At 40.4% G+C, this 21477-nt stretch overlaps 1 protein-coding gene and 1 pseudogene across 3 annotated transcripts in view; both read right to left on the bottom strand.

The window, feature by feature from the left end:
* Positions 1 to 383: 383 nt before the first annotated feature.
* Tmem62 (transmembrane protein 62) overlaps positions 384 to 21477 on the bottom strand; it is a 31372-nt gene continuing 10278 nt past the window's right edge. The window contains exons 4-11 of one of the 3 annotated variants that reach the window (XM_030252259.1): positions 21275 to 21397; positions 17747 to 17902; positions 14596 to 14755; positions 11714 to 11827; positions 9075 to 9159; positions 5632 to 5736; positions 3433 to 3551; positions 384 to 1414 (exon numbers count right to left, since the gene is read on the bottom strand). In XM_030252259.1, the coding sequence (XP_030108119.1) occupies positions 1088 to 1414; positions 3433 to 3551; positions 5632 to 5736; positions 9075 to 9159; positions 11714 to 11827; positions 14596 to 14755; positions 17747 to 17902; positions 21275 to 21397 (1189 nt within the window). In that variant the 3' untranslated portion in view covers positions 384 to 1087. The remainder of the gene's footprint in view (positions 1415 to 3432; positions 3552 to 5631; positions 5737 to 9074; positions 9160 to 11713; positions 11828 to 14595; positions 14756 to 17746; positions 17903 to 21274; positions 21398 to 21477) is intronic. The other 2 variants (NM_175285.3, XR_374546.3) reach the window with 2 other exon arrangements.
* Positions 3930 to 4144, bottom strand: Rnu3b-ps2 (U3B small nuclear RNA pseudogene 2; annotated as a pseudogene).

The following is a 21477-nucleotide window of genomic DNA, read 5'->3' as shown; positions in this document are numbered from 1 at the left end:
TTCACCTGCCCTCCCCGCAGATCTAGAGACTTTTTCCAGTCCCTGGCTACACCCCACTACCCCTCCCTCCATGACACTAGGCCACTCAAAAGACCCAGCCAGGCATCTTTTGACCTACTAGAGACCTGGCCACTCTTCTATGTAACTGAGCTTTTCCCCTGTAAATATGTCCGTGGCAGTGCCTGCAGAGGCCAGAGAGGGAATCAGATCCCCAGGACCCGGAGTTACACTGTGTGAGTGAAGGGAATCGAACCTGTGACCTTTGGAAGAGCAGCCAGCACTCTTAACTGCTGACTCCAGCTCCCTGGTGACTCTTTCTCCAAGCCCCCAAACCAGGCCCACTTTCTGGCTCCCATATGTTTATCAACATTGCAGATCCGTTTGTGATATTTCTTTGTTAATACTTATCTTTTATTATTTTTTAATCACATGTAAGTCTGTGCACATATGAATGTAGGTGCCCACAGTGGCTCTGGCCTGGAGCTAGAGTTACAGGCAGTTGTGAGCATCTGACATGGTTGCTAGGGATTGAACTCGGGTCTTCTGGAGGTAAAGTACATGCTCTTAACCACTGATCTCTCCAACCCATTGTTTATGGCTACCATTCATTCATTTATTTGATTAGTTGAAAACAACCTTGGCTAAGGAAGCAGAAAGCCCATGATCGGTGGGGAAACAGGCTGGGAAGTCAAGTCTCAGGAGCAGTAAAGGTCCAGGACAAGTTTCCACAGGCTCCCTAGGCAGAAAATGACATCCTGAACTCCAAGTTCGGGCTGGATGCTTTTCACAGGATGACCCTAATAAACACAGTAGTACCAAGGGACACAGTGACACAGAGACCCCACTGTGGCAATCTTCTTGATTAGGGCTCTTTGCCTCCTGAGGAAGAATCAATTGTTAGACTTTTCTGCAGTCCACACAGCAAGAATCAGTAGTAAACATTTCCAACATTCAGATGTCCAAGGAGTGACTGCTTCCTGAAGCTCACCCACTGATACTGGCTTTCCCATCTGCCACAGGGCAGAGATCTGAGCCACAAATGTGGAGGCTGGACTTCTTCCAGGCTGCTAGCTGTAAGCCATGGACTTCAGGAGCTCAGATGACTTTTTAACTGCACCATGAATATTCCAAGTTCAGTGGAGTTCAATGTCCACACACGGTAAATGAGCACAGGTGTCAGCAATGTCAACCAGGTCCTCAATGGAGAGAATGTAAAGGCTAGGGAGCCATATGTCACATGAAGAAAGTAGCAAGAATAAACCTGCCATATGTACAGTAGAAGTATAAGTAGGTAAACAGGTATAATCTTCCAGTATTTTCCCTGGTGGAGATGAGACCTGAAGCTGTGACCAAAGCAGCGATGTAGCAAACTCCAGCATACGTAAGCCATCAAGGGGATGTTAAAGAACACCAGCTAGGAAAAAGGAGACAGAGCCATTAACTTACCACCATGCCCTGCCCTGGGAAGGGTTGCGTCTCAGTGTTAGTAACTTCTACTAATATGTCTTTAGTTTAGATGTCGGTTTTTTCTTGAGGGTGGAAGATGAGGATAGAACTCAGGAATTTGCATACAGTGGGCAAACACTCTACTCCCGAGCTATGTTCCAACTCTTATATGTCTGATTTTTTTTTTTTTTGAGACAAAGTTTCTGTTTGACTGTCCTGGAACTAGCTCTGTAGACCAGGCTGGTTTCGAACTCAGAGATCCACATGTCTGCCTCCTGAGTGCTAGGATCAAAGGTTTGCACCACCATACCCAGCATATGCCTGATTTTTAATGCATTGATCATACTCTTTGTTAGAGAACAGTTGACCTATAGTTAACTGTGTATTTGCCTGTCCTTTTGTTTACCTTAAAGGTAGGCATGATTTATGTTGAAGTCCCTACTGCAATACAGTTATACTGTAATACAGATATATACAGTGTTTACATTGGAAATGAACTGAGTAATCTCCATAGGCACACAACAGAGCATAGATCCTATGTGAACAGAGTGAAAGGAGGACTTAGGTATCAGTATTGAGGTAGCATTCTGAGTACTAAAATCTAAATTAGATAAAGGCTAAAATCCAGGTGTAGTTGTGTGTGGTTCATATCCATAAAGCACCGATTCCACAGCAGGCACTGTGCTAGGCTCTAGGTCAAAGGCACATTGGTGAGCAAGTAACAAAACCAAAGGGGGTGGGGTGGATGAGGGTGGGATGGGTGGCAGGCTAGGGAGGAGTGATTAAGAGCAATCGCTGCTTTTACAGAGGACCCAAGTTTGAGTTCCAGCACCCACATGAACACTCACAACTGTTGGTAAACATTAAAATAAGGGTTCTGAAGCCCTCTTCTGGTCTCCCAGGGCACTGTAATCACATGACACACAAACATATATACAGGTAAAATACTCACATACATAAAATAAAAATTAAATGGCTCCTAAAGACAGATATGAATACATATATATTACAGACAAACATGTATTTTGAAACACAATTATGGGTTGTGAAAAGCTCAATGACAGGAATAATTGGCTCATGAAAGGGTAACTAGGAGACAGACTCTTTGAAGCACGAAGGGCAGCAATGAGTAGCTGAGGGAGGTACACTCTGAGGAGAAGAAACAGAAGTCCAGGATTGGGAGACATCTTAGGCTCTTTAAGGCAATACTTGCTGACCACTAAATCAGGTGGACGTTGGAGACAGAGCCACTGGCTAAGGATGCAAATAAGTTGTGTGTTTATTTTAAAGGAATTGAATATAGACTACTTTATCAGTGTTTCCCAAACAAGAACACTGGACAGGGGATGTCCCATAGTGTGTTCCAGTGACATAGTGCCACCTTCATAACATGTTCCTGCTAAGACAGCACTGGGAAGTCCAGCTCTACCTTTTGGACAGCAGTGTTTTCCTTAGATAACTCATTCTCCTTATGTGTCCATTTTTTCTTTTCATCCCTCTGAAACATTTTTCCTCACTATAATCAGTTTTTTAAACTTGGCAATGTAAAATTTATTCTACAATAAAACTCTTATTTCATTTTCATCAATGAAAGAGTGTGATAAAAACTGGGCATAGTAGCGCACAGAGGCAGGAGGATTTTGGTTAGTCTGAGGCCTGTCTGGTCTATATAGTTTCAGGACAGCCAGGGCTATAGAGAGACCTTGCCTCACCCCACTCCATCCCTAAAAGCACAATGGAACAAGAACGAGAACCCTGAAGTGACACAATGTATTTTAGATGTCTAAAGTTACTTCTCAGCCTTTTGGCTAAAAATAGATATAGATGTTACAAAAGAGAAGAGGGAGAAAACAGAAGGAGTGCAAACCATGGGCTATTAGACACTGCTGTGCAAGTAAGTAGGAAAGACGCTGCAGAGTAGGATCTGGAGCTCCTGTCACATGGTTAGTCCAATAGGGCCTGGGTGTTCCTCTGGGGACCTCTTACCTGTATAATTCCATTTATAAATGTTAGACCACCTTGCAGGAAATGTCCATCAACAAATATCCCAAATGAAAAGCAGCAACCCAATTTGCCATCAATTATCTCACCAACAAACCATGGTCCTGAGGGAGTGATGGACAGAGAAGCAGAAGTGTTACAACTGAGTCTTGGCCAGCACGTTCACCTACTGGGTTAGGCCACCTGCCGCCAAGCCTGGCCACCTGAATTCAGTTCCTGTGACCCACATAGTGGAGGGAGAGAACTGACTCTTGCAGATTGTCCTCTGACTGCCAAATAAACACTGTGGCACATATGTCCACACATATAAACACACATTGAAAATAAATAAAAATAAAATTTAAAGTTTGAGTCTGATTGCATATTTTACAAAACAACTTTATGGGAATAAGCAAGAGACACAAAACTCAACACCACTAAGCATTTTGCTTTGTGGCATCTCTTCTTTGATAATCATTGTTTCCTACCTGACATTTTTTTAAGTCCACTCAGACTGCATTCCCTCCCTCTCACCCTCCTGAAGGACAGAAGAACAACCATCAATGACAAGAGGCAGCTGCACTCAAGCAGCACCTAGAGCCGGCTTCACGCTCAGGAGGGGAGGTATGTCTCATCCTCCTGGTTTCGGGTGCTCTACGTAGCCAGAGAAACTTCTCTAGTAACGAACTATAGAAGTGATCCCTGAAAGTATAGTCTTTCTACCTGACATTCTAACCAGCCATTTTCTCTACACTTTTCTGGATTATGAAATCATTTTAGTTTATGATATACTTGAAATAGGTATATGGTTTATAAATTTTGAAAACACCATCACACTCAAGATTTTTAACATTCTGTTGTAATAACTTTAATATAACGCATTAATATTTTCTTTTAAATTTCTTTTGAGATTTTATTTACTTTCATGTGTATTATGACATGTCTTGCCTGTATTACGTCTTTGTGCCATATGCATGTTGTGCCCTTAGAGACCAGAAGATGGCATCAGATGTCCTGGGATTGAGTTACAGCTGGTTGTGAGCCACCATGTGGGTGCTGTGTAGCCCTGACTCACCTAGAACTCACTATGTAGACCAGGTTGACCTTGAACTCACAGAGAGCCATCTGCCTCTGCCTCTCAGGCTCTGAGATTACAGGTATTTGTTAGCACATTTGACTTTCTGCTTCTATAAGTGACTAAATGAAGCATTAGGTATAATAATTAGTAAAATAGACTACCTCAGGCATGATTAAACTCGTTCCTCATTTAAGTAGCTTTGGTTTTTTTAGATGAATTCTGTTGTTGCTTTGCTTCATTGAGGCATCCATTGAGTCTCTCTGTGTTGACCTGGCTGACCTCAAGCTTACTATGTAGAGCAGGTTGTCCCCAAACCCAAAGAGATCCACATGCCTCATGTCCTTCCTCACTATTTTTAAAATCTCTCCTCTTTGGGTGTAGTGATACAGGCCTAATATTCTAGCACTGAGGAGACAGAGAGAGGCAGGCACATCTCTGATTTCAAAGCCAGCCTGGTCTACATAGTGATAAATATTCACCAAACTACATACTCAGATGCTCAGTGCCTGACATATAAGTAGGCAGGAGAGACAAGATGCCATGGATATTCTGATAGGGAAACACACAGTAAACAGAATAATATAAAGCCGGATGAATGTAATGTAATAAAAATGGAAACTTTTAAGATGGTCAGAGAAGGTATTGTGAAAGTAGATTTATACAGAACTTCTATTGTTTACTATATCTCTATAATAAATCCTGATTCTTTAGTGTTTTTAATATCCTTTCTTTAACTTGATATTCACTGCATATCCTTTAAACATATTAAGAAATAGCCTTAGGGGCTGGCTAGATGGCTTAGCAGGTAAGAGCACTGACTGCTCTTCTGAAGGTCTTGAGTTCAAATCCCAGCAACTACATGGGGGCTCACCACCACCAGTAATGAGAGCTGACGCCCTCTTCTGGTGTATCTGAAGTCAGCTACAGTGTACTTATGTATAATACTAAATAAATCTTTATTAAAAAAAGAAATAACTTTATTTATTAAAACCAGCTCCTAGGAAATTATTTATGAAGGACTTGTAGGCCATTTGTTATACCTGGAGTATAAATTATTTTGTTGTCAAAATTCTCAATATATTCTTTAGCAGAATTCTTCACAATCTCAGAGTTTATACTTTACTTACCCAGCACTGTATACAAGGTCAACAACAAAACAGAATAGTAGGAGATGTTTATTTTGCTCAAGATATGAAGGGAAAATGTGGTCATATTTGCAAATCCCAGAGGTTCTAAACAGAAGAAAAATTAAAAACCTAGTAAATACATGCAAAATTAATGTCTTTAAACCTTTTCTAGAATATTTCCTTGTCACCACCTTCCATCCTCAGTGAAATTTTTGCTAATGTGGAAGCTTTTGCTACATGCACAGATGTTACTCAAATTCACACACAAAATCACAGATGGTAGGAAGCTCAAAGGGGGATTTTGTTGTAAGATAGTGTATAGATAGAAACATAGAAGGGAATATGTAATTATATACATATTATAATATATTGAATTCTTGTGTAGATGATGAATTTAGATGACAGACACACGTGCCAGAGGTCTATAGTATACTATTTTATCCTCAGGTAGATTTGAAAGACTGTGCCATGTTCAAAGGATGACTAATACAGCCCTCACTCTTTTCATAGGATTCAGTATCCAAGTGCACAAACTTTTTAAAAAAGGTTTATTTATTTCACATATGAGTACACTGTAGCTGTCTTTAGACACACCAGAAGAGGGCGTCAGATCCCCCATTACTGATGGTTGTGAGCCACCATGTGGTTGCTGGGAATTGAACTCAGGACCTCTAGAAGAGCAGTCAGTGCTCTTAACCACTGAGCCATCTCTCCAGCCCATGCACAAACTTCTAAAAGCTTTATCAAATATATAAATAGTTTCCATTTTTATCTTACACAAGAGTATCTGTCCAAAAAGTCCTTCTCCACATATGATAGGTTCTTCTTCCAGCAGCCCTCACCATAACGCTCTACCTACCAGTGACAGACAACACAGATCTAGGGATGCTCTGTGGAAGGACAGAGGGAAGGAGGCGCCATCTATAAGGCAGGGAAGACGCCCCAGAGGGTGGAGAGCCTTGATCCTGGACTTTTAGCTATGGAATTTCAAGAAAAGTATTTTGTTGTTGTTTAGGCCAACTTTGGTGTTTTGTTACTTCAGCCCTAACAAACCAATATCTAGCTTTACTTTAATATGTGGTCATGATGTTGTTCAAATACTTCGAAACTAGATTCTTTGAATCATTAAAGGAATATATTTCTTTCATGCCCGATAACTGAGACTGTGAAGCTATGTGTTGTCGCTATTAAGCTAATCAGCTAGGAAGAAAGTGCTGGCATGCAATTTTAATGTTATTTTAAAGTTAGTAATGCAGCATTAACCCTCAAAGGATTTAGAAATTAACAGAAAAGCCCTATCAACACTAACACAAAGACTATGAGTTCTTGTTTCTCTTTTTGGACTTGGAATATAAACTAGTGCTTTCTAAACCTGGCTGCTTTTCGGAATCACACAAACAAGAATAGATTTCCGTGCTGCTGCTCAGATATTTGAATACTGGAATTAAGTTGGCCTAGGAATCTATATTTTTTAATGTCCTTAGGTTCTTTTCTTTTTTGAGAATTATCACAACAAAGTCCAAGAAATGACTTTTTTCCTTTCCTTTGATATTTTAATTTAGAGACTTGAAGTTCTTGTCATACAGATCTTTCAGTTGTTTGGTTAGAGTCACACCAAGATAGTTTATATTATGTGTGACTATTGTGAAGGATGTTGTTTCCCCATTTTTCTCAGCCTGTTTATCGCTTGTGTAAAGGAAGGCTACTGATTTGTTTGAGTTATGTTTATATCCAGCCTTTGCTGAACTTGTTAATGAGTCCAGGCTCTCCTTGTGCTCATGGCAATCCTCCTGTCTTAGCCTCTTGAGTGGTAGGATTACAGGCATGAGCCACACCACACCCTGCTTGGGACAGATTTTCAAGCCATCAAGAACACAAGTTGGACAGAAAGGAGAGCTCTTCTCTGCCCACCTACTAGCCTGAGCCTAAGCAGAAGCAGGTGACAGAACCAAGTGAGACTGTGTAGTAAATGATGAACAGTTGAAAACTAGGGAGAAAGGTTAGCTAGCTGCAGCTACCTGTTTCAGCTCTGTAAGTCTATACTCAGTACTGTATGTAAATAGGCCTTTTATATGAACATGACTAGGAATGGGACTTTCACCAGGAAGAGCTCGAGTGGAAACACAAATTACCCTTTCATTTAAACACACTCACAGTAAGCTCCAGCGTCACTAAAAGCTCTGTCCGGTGCTGTTGCCCTGCTCTGCTGACAGGATATCAGCTCAGAAGAAATAAGCATCATCTTTAGTGGTTATCAAGGTGGTGCACAAAGTCTTCTTCCTGCTCTTGAGATGGGTTTCACTGCACAGCTCAGACTGGCCTCTAGATCTGGATCCTCTTGTCCCCACCTCTCTTGTGCTGGGACTATGTGCACACACCACTCAGCCTGACAGCAGGTGGAAGTCTCCATGACTTCCTTAGTGAGGGTGAGATGCGGCAGACTTTATCATTTATTATGGAGCAGCTGCTCTGTTTAAGGCAGCAAGGTAGGTGTTTGTTTGTACACGTGTCAGTTAGGGTGGGTGGGGAACAAGGACAGGACAGGTAGTCATCCTTAGGACCTCTAAGGTGAGATGTAACTATGACACTACAGTCACTTCCTTCAGTCACAGGCTCTCAGCAGTAAGGAAATGACTATGGGGAGGAGGAACAATGTCTGGTTAGGGCATAGGACTCTTCCTGCTCAGCCCTCAATGAAAATCCACCTTCTTCTAACAAGAGTTGTTTATGAGAAATGATCAATTAATTGTTATTAGCCATTACTTTATGACAAAGGCACCTCAAGAGCTTGGCAAATATAATCATGGAACCTTTCCATGAAGATTCCTCTTGGGAGAAGTGGCAAGTACTATAGGCAAAGTCATCTTTGCAGCTGTTCTACAGCCTGCTCTATGAGGGTAATTCAAAGTCACATGCACCAATCAAATGCTACCCTCAACTTTTTGATAGTGACTGTTACTGTGTAATTCTAGCTGGCTTTAAACTCATAGAGACCCACATGACTCTGTCTCCTGAGTTCTGGGACTAAATGTATGCATACTATGTCCAGACAATTTTTTCCAAGTTTGTATTAAAGCCTTATCTTTAATTATTTGAATTATTTTTTCTATTCAAATATATTTCAACATAAAATTATATTAAATAGCTATTTATTAAAAGTAGCTACTTATAAATTAAATAATATTTAAATAATTATTGTATATAATATTTTAAATATATAATTATAAATATATTGCGAATGTCCCCCATTTTATTAAACTCCCATTTTATTGCCATGCAGTAGAAGGGTGAAAAGAATTATTTTTCAAGATAAAAATATGACTAAGAAAGAAACTGTTCATTTGAAAGCTGTACCTCACAGAATCCTCTGTATGCTTGTTAATGGTGAGGGCATCAGGAGATGCTTTCACATCTTTTAGAATAAAGGAATCATGACTACTAACCTTTAAGCTCTGGGTATGCTAGATATCTGAATGTAATCAGTGTGGTGAGCTGGATCAGCACAATCAACACAAACAGGACCCGGGCCTGCAGGGACAAGTGACATTAATGTGAACAGATGTGCGGGCATGGCTCCAGACAAGGCTTTCATACTGGCTTCATTAACAGAAATGCACGTGGCGCGATATGAAACCCGTGTTTTAGTCTTCTTCGTCCTCTGTTCTCCAGTAACTACTAAGACTTTTATAATTTTATAAACGATAATAGAAAATAGTAAATCACTTCCTGTTTAAATGCTTGGCTGTAGACAGAAGTTCCTGAAACAACTGTGAGGTGGTGAGTGGAGAGAATGTCACCTGTGATTGGTGACAAGCTTTAGGAAGCCATTAAGGAGGGGGATAGGTGCCGGAGGGACCGGCTATGTGCTGAGGATTAGCACACATCCTCACATCACCCACTTTGCTCTCCAGGGAAGAGGGTGCAGAATTCATCACTAATGGCCAATAATAAAATCAGCCATGCTACACAGTGAGACTGGCATAGACATCCTCTGGAGGGTTCAGAGGCTGTTCTAGTCAAGGGCAGGAGAGCTAGCACAGTGGTACATGCCTGGGAGGACATGGATGTGAACATCTAAGATTCTCCCTGCCCTCTCTGCCACCTGGCTGACACTGAGTTGTCTTCTTACATAATAAGTTAGGAATCCAGTAAAAAAACTACATTTCTGAGTTCTGTAAGTCAGTCTAGCAAATCCCAAAAAGAGTGTCTTAGAAACTTCCCGTTTATAGCTCATTTCTCTGAAGCATAGGTGGCTTTCTGGAGGGGACTTTTGGGAGAACAGGGTGGTGAGGAGGGTGACTTTGTAGGACTGGGCCCTTAGTCTGTAGGTGAGATCGACTCTATCTCTCCCTTGCCCAAGTTAGAGTCCGAAATGCCCAATCAGTCCACCGAGAACTAGACAATTATTTAAACCCCACACATTTGGTATGAAAAGTATGTGTAGAAAAAGAAACAAGATGTTTTGTTTTTAGCATCATTACCACTAACAACAACAAAAATACTCTGTAATATAAAAAGAACATGGTCAAGAGAACCAAATGTCTAACTCACCGATAGTACAATAAACGTGCTTAGTATTGAATTTTCTGAATTTACTTAGACCAATATTAGAGTTTCATCATCCTTGAGGGGTAATCTGTTTTATTTGAAGTTGGATACGGGGCAGGGGTAGATTATAATATTCATGATAAGGAAGATCTCATGAAACTGGAGTATAAATTGCTACAGCCTCTCTCAAGACCATTGGATAGTATATGTTAAAATAAAACAAAGCAAAACCAACCAGACAAAAACAAAAAAGTCCTCAATCACTGACTCACTAAAAAATATTTGTTGAAGGCCTACTATATGATAGGTATACCAAAATCCCTTACTCTCGAGGGCCTTATATTTTAATGAGGAAGATGGGGGAAAACAATACAATAAATAAATTGTGTAGTTATATTAAAAATAGTTTGACTTCTCCTCATTTAGCAAGTCAGTTATAGGAATTTATCCGAAGAAACTTACGTTAACAATAATGGAAAAACTAGATGAAATTACTAGAAAAAGTTAGAAATAATTTAAAATAAATAATTGGTTAAATAAATATATGTTCATTTAATTATTTCTTAAATAAACCTTAAGATATTATTTAAATATTTAATCAAAGAATGTATTCATATATATTAATATAACACAACTAAAGTCACATTATGAAATAATATTTTCAGTGGTATGCACTTGAATAATCCATGGTACTCAGGAGGCTGAGGCAGGAGGATTGCTTGACCTCAAATGTCTAAGGCTACCCTGGAAAACGCAGTAAGACTTTGCCTCAAAAATCAATAAAAACTAAATACACACACACACACACACACACACACACACACACACACACACACACACACACACACACACACATTAAAGTAAGAAAATAGTCAAAAGAAATGTAGGGGTTTGGTTCCCAGCATCCATATAATGGTTTCCAGCCATCCAAATGCTAGTTCCAGGGGGTCTGCTCTTCTGACCTTAGAGGGAACCAGGCACGTGCACGGCACACTAACATACATGCAGGCAACTAGTCATACACATAAGAGTTAATAGATCTAAAAAAGACAGACAGACAGACAGACAGACAGACAGACAGACAGACAGACAGACAGAAAGAAAGAAAGAAAGAAAGAAAGAAAGAAAGAAAGAAAGAAAGAAAGAAAGAAAGAAAGAAAGAAAGAAAGAAAGGAAATCCCTGGGTTGGTGAGGTGACTCAGCAGTAAAGTCACTGCCAACAAGCTCGATGACCTGAATCCAATCCTTGGGGTGGATCCATATGGTGGAAGGAGAGAACCAACTCTAGTGAGTTGTCCTTCAACCACCAGACAATGCCTTGGTATGTGCATCCCCTACCACATACACACAAAACATTTTATTCATCTAGATAAATATCTAGATAAATAGATAAATAAATAGCTTTGATTTTTTTAATAAGGTTTAGATTTCCTGACACATAACTATAACACTTAGAAGTTTGCATTCACAAAATCCAGTAAGAACAGAAACAAACAAACACACACACAAGTAACATTTAATTGAATTTACTCACCACAATGTAGTGGTCAGTAAGGAGGATAAATGATGCCAAAGGATCAAATGTGAGATGAGCATCCTCTTGGGCAGAAAATATGTGGTGAGCAGTCCTACTTCTTCCAGCAGAATCCTAGTTAGAAACACAGCCAGGAAGCAAATTGCAGCCACGCGTAAATGTGTGTGTGGTTCTGATTATATACCTATGTACAGTCTGTCAACAACAAAGGCTTCCTGGGCTTGAAGACCTGTCTTGTCTTCCCACACTAAACCTGAAGGCTGAATCTGAAGGAGGCAGGGCTAAGGAGCTGAACAGCCTAGAAGCAGTGCTGGCCTTAGACAGTGAGGAGAAGAGAAAAATGGAGAAGTGAAGAGCAAGAGGAAGCCAGGTGAGATGGTGCACACCTGTAATCCCAGCTCTTGGGATGCAGAGGCAGTGAAACCCTGCATTTAAAAAGGGGGAAGAAGAGGAGGAGGAGGAAGAAGAGGAGGAAGAGGAAGAGGAGGAGGAGGGGGATAAGAAAATGGCCAGAGAGATGATGGTTCAGTTGGTAAAATGCTTGCTGCTGAAGCACGGAGACCCAATTTTAATCCTCAGAATCTATACAAAAAGCCAGGAATGGGCTGTCAAGATAATCTAATCATGAAGACTGGGGTTTGGATCCTACCACTCATATAACAAGCTTGGTTGCCTGCAAATGCCTGTTAGCTCCAGCTCTGAGGGATCTGACACACCTTCTTCCAGCCTCTGTGCATGTACACTCTTACACAGATATAAATAAACACAAATACATAAATAGTCAACCAACCAATCAAGCAAACAAATACAAAAAAATAAAAAACCCAAAAACCCCAGTCCTACAGGGAGGAAAAAGAGAGCTTGAGTCTCAGAATTCACTAGCTGGCCAATTTATTCATATCAGTTCAGTGAGAGAGCCTGCCTCAAAAAATAAAGCAAGGGTTAGGGAAGTGGCTCAGGGACTGAAGTCCCTGTGCACAAACATGAGGACTGGAGTCATATAAGTTCTTGGTGGGAAGGGTGGCCTGCTAGCCTGTAATTCCAACCTCAGAAGGTGGAAATGGGATCCTCCAGTTAGCTAAGGAGACTAGACATGCCTGAAAACTCTGGCTTTGATTGAGAGACCCTGCCTCAATGAGTAAGACGGCAGAGCAAATAAGGATGATTCCCAACATCAACCAAAGGCCTCTACATGCATGCACACACATGCAACAACATATACAAGCATGCATGCCCACACATACATACTGTGTACACACATACATACCATATACACATATATGAAAATCGAAAATAGTTTTTACAAAATAAGGTAAGGCAGAAGACAATAAGTCCGGAGTGAGGAGAGGGCTTATACAGTAAAAGAAATGGAAGACACTATTTAGCTAGCTGCAATTCTGTGAGCCTCGTTTGGATTCTGATTTGAATCAACCAAACCCATATGCACACACGCACACACACAATCAGACCTATCTGTTGCTGGATATTTGATCACATTGTGAACCTAAAGATTGAGTTATTTACTGAAAAAAAAAACAACCCTATTTCTAGTTGTGGTGTGGCTCTGCCTTTAGCACACACCTTTAATCTCTCTGGCTGGAATACAGACACACACTTAGTACACACCTTTAATTCCAAGCAATTAAGGCAAAGTTACTTTGTAGAAGGAAGCAACCATGTTTAAAAGTGATTTCTAATTGAGCAGCAGACAAAGTGATGAATCAGAGAGAGATTGACAGAATAGAATATGCCCAACTCTCACAAAGAGAGAGAGAGGAAAGGAAGCTACTTAAGAGAGCAGAACAGGCAGAAAGTGAGAAGAAAGAGAGAAGAAAAAGGAAAGAGAAAGGAGGCAGTTTTACCAGGAGAGCTTTACAGAGAGAGAACAAGTTAGACACAAATGAAAAAAGAAGCCAGAGAATGAGAAGGAGCCAGAAGATCAGAACAGATTTCTAGAGTTAATTTAAAGCCAAGCAGATCAATTCAGGAGAAACTGTGAGAAGCCAGACTGAATCACTCAGCCTGGAGAGGAGTTTGAGCCAGAACAGATGAGATGAACCAGCCAGGTAGAGTTCAGAAAGAACAAGAAAGGGTGAGCTTATTTAGCAGCAAGTCTCAGAGGCTGAAAATGTTCTAGGCCTAGATAAGATTGTACATGGCCTAGAAGCTTCCAGGACTAGGCCAAGGTTAGCAGACTGAGGCAGTAAGCCTTGAAGATGACAATTATTACAGGAGAGTAACAGTTACATTTTCTAGTTCTAGTGTGGTGTATTTAAAATGACAGAAATTTAGCATTAATGAATGAAAGAACCAGGACACCTATCTAATATTTGGTAGACTAAATTATTTGAGACAGCATCTTACTATATACCTGGGTTGACTCCATGGCTCTCTTTCCTCAGGTCTCTGGAGTAGCTAGGATTACATGTCTGGTACCTCACCAGGATTTAGCAGGTTAATTTTTAAAAATTATACATGTAAGATTGAAAACTGATTAGTGATTGCCCAGGGATAAAGATGGAAGGAAGGAAGATCACAAGGGACAAGAAAACCTGTTGAAACCAGTGAGATGGCTCAGTGGGTAAAAGGAGCTTGCCACTAAGTAACCCTGAGCAGAACCTCATGACCCTCATGGTTATTTAAAGGAAAACCAAGCCCCACAAACTGTCTGTAGCCTCTTATCATACAGTCTTCTCTGCCGAGACACATAAAGTAAGTAAAATGTAACTTCCAGAACAATATGCTAGATATACTGTATTCAAACTTTGTTTACTGTTTATCAAATTTGTTGCTTACCAATTGACTAGCAATAAACCCAAATCAGAGTTCATTGTGGCAAGAGCCCAATCATTGACACAACAAACTAACAATGACTAACTTACCTGGACGAATACTTCTATGGTATGTGTCCCATTACTGTAGTTTCTAGGGTTCCACTTCAGTATGAAAATAGGACCAGACAAGTGAGAAGCCTGGCCTATATCACCTCCATCAATCTTAACAGTGACAGAAGTGATGGGGGATAAGGAAAAGGCCAATACTCTAAAATAAGAGCATATATAAAATGCATGATTTTAGGTATAGGACATTGTGTTTATAGAGGAGAGCAATGCTACTGTAGTCTGAGGACATGAACTTAGGCAGAACCACACTGTGCAACTGCAGACTTTGGACAATTCAGCAATGAACTGCTAAGAAATTAGAAACTTCTTTTTTGGGGGTGTGTGTGATATTAAGGACATGCTAGTCAAGTATTCTACCACAGAATTACATCCCAAGCCCCAAAACATTTTTTTTTCCAGAAAACAAAATCAGTTTCTTTTGATAAGTCTACCTAGGGTAGACCAAAAATTCTTTCTGAAGAAATTCCTGGTTTTAATCTTAGGCATAGAATATCAAATAGATATCATATCCTGTTAATCTAATGTCAAGCCTGTAATTCATTCCTTTGATTCCGGATGTATTGGCCAGAAAAAGTAAGGCCATACCCAGAGCTGAGCCACCAGGCCTTTCAGATAACACCTAGCACTGATATCCAGATGTCGTTAAAAATGTGATTGATAGGCCAGATGTGGTAGCCTAGAAACAACACTCATTCTAGCACCCCAGAGGCAGAGGCCAGCCTGTTCTACGTAGTGACTTCCGGGCCAGTCAGGCCTTCATAAAGAGACCATGGCTGCGGGGAGGGAAGAGTAAAAATTTTAGTTCTAAAAAAATAAAAAAGTAATCAGGCGATCTTCATCAACATTCATATGAGAGGGGTGCTGAGATGGCTCAGTGGGTAAAGGGACTTCTCACTAAGCCTGAGGATGTAAGTTCAAACCTTCAAATCTGCATGGTAGAAGGAAGAGAACCAGCTCCTAAAAGCTGTCCTCTGATATCCACAGGCATGCTATGGCATTTGCATGCCCCTCCCTCAATAAAAAATAAATAAAGATTTAAATTCCAAGAATTTGTACCTCTTCTACAACACTATCATTAAGAAGGTCATTCAAGATAGTTGTGGTAGCCCACATCTTAATCCCAGCACTCAGAAGGCAGAGGCAAGCGGATCTGAGATCGAGGCCAGCCTGGTAAGTAGATTCAGAGTGAGTTCCAGGACAGTCAGGGCTACACAGAGAAACTGTCTCTCAAAAAACCAAAAATAGAAAAAAGAAATTATTCAAGCATTTATTCAAACAAGAGAAAACCTGCTCTTACCAGATGTTCATTCTCAAATAAGAACAATCCTAACATTTCATAAATAAACAACAAAGTGGTTAAGTTGTGGTTACATTCTCTGTGCACAGAGAAAGGCATTTGCTTGGACTGTGCTCTCTGAAAACAGTGATATAAAGATGTGTCTTATGGAGACCACTTGTGAAGGAGCATCCAGAAGAGCTAGTGGCAGCTCTTCAAAATGGGTAAACACACACATAATCCCAGCACTGTACTCTCCAAGAGTTAGCATAGAAGCAGGCAGATCTCTGTGAGTTCAAGGCCAGCCTGGTCTATAGAATGAGGTCCAGGACAGCTACACAGTGAAGCCCTGTCTTGAAAAATTAGTACATACATACATATATGTGTGTGTATATATATGTTTAATATTTTAATATATATTAAAGTGATCTTACATTTGAAAGATATTTTTTTAAAAATAATGTCTTATTATAATTCTATTAACAAGCATCACCAAATTCAAACATAAACTAAACATAAACTATATACATATATTTGTTGTTGTTGTTGTTTTGTTTTGTTTTTTGTTTTTTTACTAGACAGGGTTTCTCTGTGTAGCCCTGGCTGTCCTGGAACTCACTCTGTAGACCAGGTTGGCCTTGAACTCAGAAATCTGCCTGCTTCTGCCTCACGAGTGCTGGGATTAAAGGCGTGTGCCACCACACCCAGCTATAAACTATATTTTTAATTTCATCAGGATTATACAACTTTTGCCTTTTTTGGCAGGTTATTCAGCAAAACAAACAAACAAAAATCGTAATGATACAAATTTCTAAAAGTAGCACATGATAGACTGAGGTGTAGCCTTGAGGAGGAGCAAGCGCCTCACAGGAATAATGGAAGCAGCAAAGTATCAGTTCGCCCTGTTTCCAGCTCACTCCCTCTGACTCCACCCTCTGCTCCCAGCCCAGGACCACACCCTGTAGGGCAGGACAATTCACAAGGCCCACCATTGTTCTAATGAACTGTACCAAAAGCTTTGAAACTTTGACTCTTGCTTGCCTCTGCTAGGGTATAACTGCAGTTTGGGCTTTACAAACCCCGCTGTCCTCAATTTCTTTGTAACAGGAGCCTGCTCTTTCATCTCAAGCTGAAAGAAAGGGCTCTCATTTGAGCTTATACTTGTGGTTGTCTGTAATGTTTTGTTGAGGACTATAATATATAAAACCCTAATTTTATCCCTAACCATGTAAATAATTAATAAATATAAATAAATAAGTACAAGTTATAAGGTAATATGTCATAGTTATAACAAAGTAAACATATATGAATAGAAAGGTTGGAATAAAATACACAAAAATAATGACTGGCTTGAGTTTCTGGATGATTTTATAGATTTTATCAGCTTTTTAAAAAACTACATTTGGGGGTCTAGAAAGAGTGGTAGAACACATGCCTGACATGTGTGAGTGTGACACTGTGGTTCAAGTCCCACTCCCAAGCTTTATACGTGTGCACGTGCATGTGCATGTAATATATGCAGATGTATACATATATATAATACATGCACATATATACATGTATATTGAATGGAAAATCCCAAGCTTTATATGTGTGTGTGCATGTGTGTGTAATATATGCATATATATATACATACGTACATACATACATACACACATATATATATATATATATATATATACACATACACATGCATACATGTATTTTGAATGGAAATGAAACAGGAAACAGTTTATATGTTTGGGCTGTTGAAAAAACAGTGAGGCATGCCCTAGCTTTCACACCACAACAATCACAACAACTTATTCTTCATCCATATCAAATGGAAAGTCAATTCTGAAACATAAGACATACCTTATGTGTGTGGAATGGAAGAGCCTTTCTAGCGGCTCATGCTTAGCACAGCTATAGAGGAGGGATTTGGGATTGGTGATGAGAACCACAGGCCACTTGTCAAAGGTTACATCTGCAAAGCTAAAGAGGTCGTGATCAAAGGCAAAGATCCGGTACCTAGAGGCCATAGGAGAATAAGGGAATTTAGTTACTTATTACTCTAAGCTTGAAAGGAGGCTAAGGAAGTAGCTAGTTGGTGGAGTGCTTGCCTAGTACACAGGAAGCTCTGGGCTCCCACGCTGCGTGAGTCAGCTGAGAGGCACATACCTGCAGTCCCAACACGCAGGAGGTGGAGGCAGGAGGATTAGGTCCATGCTCATCCTCAGCTAGATAGTGAGCTCAAGGCTAGCCTGGGCTACGTAACACCCTTTCTCAAGGGGGGGCTGGTGCTTGAAAGTAAAATGCAGATAAGAAATAAAACCCACAAAACTAGGACTTTTTATACAGTGAGTGGATACGAGGTAAGGTTGCTCTTGCTGCTTCTCTCCTGCTTACTGCTTTATCCTTCACCCTGTCTGATCACCTGGGAGCTGACTGAGGTAATGACGCTAACAGTCATTTAGGATAATGCCTGCACTCCTTGATTTTAAAGATAAATGTTTTAAAATAAGTTCACTTTATTTTAGACAGTACTTTTACGAGTATTTTGAAACTAAGGTGTACATCCTAAGATCTAAGATCTGGCATTCTTTATTCCACCAACAGTGCTACATCAAATATAAACTCCTATCTATCTGAAGAATTTAAATTACTATTATAGCAGTAACTAAAATGTCTGGCAGAAAATTCAAGGGAAAAAATTCCCAGCTCCAGTGAATCTGAAAGTTTGGTCCACAGCCCAGCCCACACCAATTCAATGTTTTTAATGATGAGACGTGGGCATTGTTAAAAATCTTTCACAGTTCTTGCTAACACTTGACTTTAAAACTATATAGTAATGCAGTTGTGGTGGCTCAAATCTGTAAAACTCATCTTTAAAAAGGACGAGTCAAGAGGATAGTGAGTTTGAGGCTAGTCTAGGCTAAAGAGTAAGTTCTAGAATATCCTGGGCTGCAGAGTGAAAAGCTCTCTCGAAAACCAAACCAAACCAAACCAAAACACCCAACCAACAACTGACCCAAGAAACAAACAAAAGGAATAAGAAAAAGCCAACATAGTGGTGTATGTCTGTGGTCCCACCACTCCAGAGGCACAGTCTACAGACTACTACAATGTTTAGATCAGCCTAGTCTACAAAGCTAGTATCAGGCTAGTTAGGGGCTATATATATTGAGAGTGTTCCTCAAAAGAAAACAAACAAACCAACTTACATTTTAATGCATGTGTCTTAAACTTTACATGGCATAATAATGGTAAACATCAGTGCTATAGTGACTGAGGAGATGGCTTAGTAGTTAAGTGTTACAGGATATTTGAACCTGTTTCTAGTTAGGGTGTGGCTCAGCCTTTAGCACACACCTTTAATCCGTCTGGCTGGAATACAGACGCTCCCTTCATACTCACCTTTTATCCCAAATAATGAAGGTAAAGTTAGTTTGTAGAAGGAAGGACCCATGCTTGAAAGTGACATCTAATTGAGTGGCAGACAAAGTGACAAATCAGAGAAAGATTTGACAGAATAGGAAAGAGAAGCTACTTAAGGGAGAGACAAACAGTACAGGAAGAGAGTGTAGTACAGGATACAGCAGAGATCCTGGAGAGCAGTGCAGTAGAGTTGAGAGGGAGAGTAGAGCAGCACAGAGAGGGGGAGGGGGAGGGGGAGGGGGAGGCAGTTTTACTGGGAGAGCTTTACAGAGGCAGGTTGAAAAGAGAACGAGCCAGAGAACGAGGAGCCAGAAAGTTAGAACAGATTCCAGAGTTAGTGTAAGGCCAAGCAGAGCAATTCAGTCAGAGGCTGAGAGAGAAGCCAAATTGAATCAGTCAGCTGGGAGAGGAGTTTGAGCCAGAACAGCTGAGTTGAACCAGCCAGGTAGAGCTCAGAAAGAGCTGGGAAGGGTGAGCTTATTCAGCAGCAAGTCTTAGAAGTTGAAAACATTCTAGGCCTAGATTAGATTGTACAGTGGCTAGAAGCTTCCAGATCTAGGACTAGGTTAGCAGATGGAGGCAGTAAGCCTCCCAGACAGTTACAGCAGGAGAATAAAAGTTACATTTACAGTTAAATGCACTTTCTCTTCTTGCAGAGAACCTGGCTCCTAGCATCCACATGGTGGTTCACAACCATCCCTAACTCCAGGTCCAGAGATGATCTGATGATCTGTTCCCCATTTTGACCTATGCATATATATTTACAAAGCATTCACATAAACTGAATATACCTAATTTAAAAATTAAAAATAGGGGCTGGAGAGATGGCTCAGCGGTTAAGAGTACTGACTGCTCTTCCGAAGGTCCTGAGTTCAAATCCCTGCAACCACATGGTGGCTCACAACCATCCGTAATGAGATCTGGCACCCTCTTCTGGAGTGTCTGAAGACAGCTACAGTGTACTTACATACAATAAATAAATAAATCTTAAAAAAAAATTAAAAATAAGCTGGATGTAGTGGCACATGCCCTTAATCCCAGCACTAAGGAGGCAGAGGCAGGCAAATCTGAGTTATAGGACATCCAGGTTACACACACACACACACACACACACACACACACACACAAAAACCTGTCTCAAAAAAAACCCAAAACAACAACAACAAAAAACAACAAATGGGGCTGGAGAGATGGCTCAGTGGGTAAGAGCACCGACTGCTCTTCCAAAGGTCCTGAGTTCAAATCCCAGCAACCACATGGTGGCTCACTACCATCTGTACAGCTACAGTATACTCATATACATAAAATAAATAAACAAATCTTTAAAAAAACAAACAAAAAATAAACAATTGAGTAAATAAAAAGTAATACAAAAAATACTGTTAAAACAAGTTTTAGGTAATGGAAATGATTATCAAATACATATTAACTAATAACTTGTCAGAGCCTAGAGTCACCTGAGATGGGTTTGTAGGCATGCCTGATTTTAAGTGGAGTAGAAAGAGTGCCCCATCCCCACTGTGGGTGCCATGCCCTAGTTGGGATCAAGGATGGCGGAAGGGAAGAGAGCTCATTCTGTCCTCTGCTCCTGACTGTGGACACGATGGCACCAGCTGCCTTGCTCTCCTCAGCATGACGGACTGTCTCCTTGACCTGTGAGCCAGTGTAAACTCTTTCTCCCTTAAGTAATTTTGTCTAAGTATTTAACCACAGGAACAAGCAAAGAAATACATATTACTTTAAAAGAACAAATATTGAGTTAGGGCTGCTATACACCTGTGATCTCAGCATGTGGGAGTCTGAGGCAGAAGGATTAAAGATTAGCCTGGGTATCCTTCTAACTAGCAAACTTAACTAACAGCATTATCACAAATTATTCCTGGGATCACCCATCTTATTAATAATAAAGTGTCACTATTTTTAGCAAAATCTGTGTAAGTTTCCCTTGTAGGGAAGTTTCCTCACCTTCTGTTGTCTTTCCAGTCTCCCACCTCAAGTTCCAGCGTGCCTGTGAAGTGACGGGTGTGCAGAACAGGCATCAGCCCACCAAGCGTATGGAGGTGCCCACACAGATAAGCTGTAGCGGAACTACACAACAAAACACAAACAGGATAAAGCAACAAAGGCAGAAGGAAAGTCTCTTCAGAAAAGCAAGTGGGCTCAGCAAT

Source organism: Mus musculus, chromosome 2, assembly GCF_000001635.26.
Source record: "Mus musculus strain C57BL/6J chromosome 2, GRCm38.p6 C57BL/6J".
Lineage (NCBI taxonomy): Eukaryota > Metazoa > Chordata > Mammalia > Rodentia > Muridae > Mus > Mus musculus.
The sequence above is the reverse complement of the archived record's forward strand: the minus strand, read 5'-3'. Positions and strand labels throughout refer to the sequence as shown.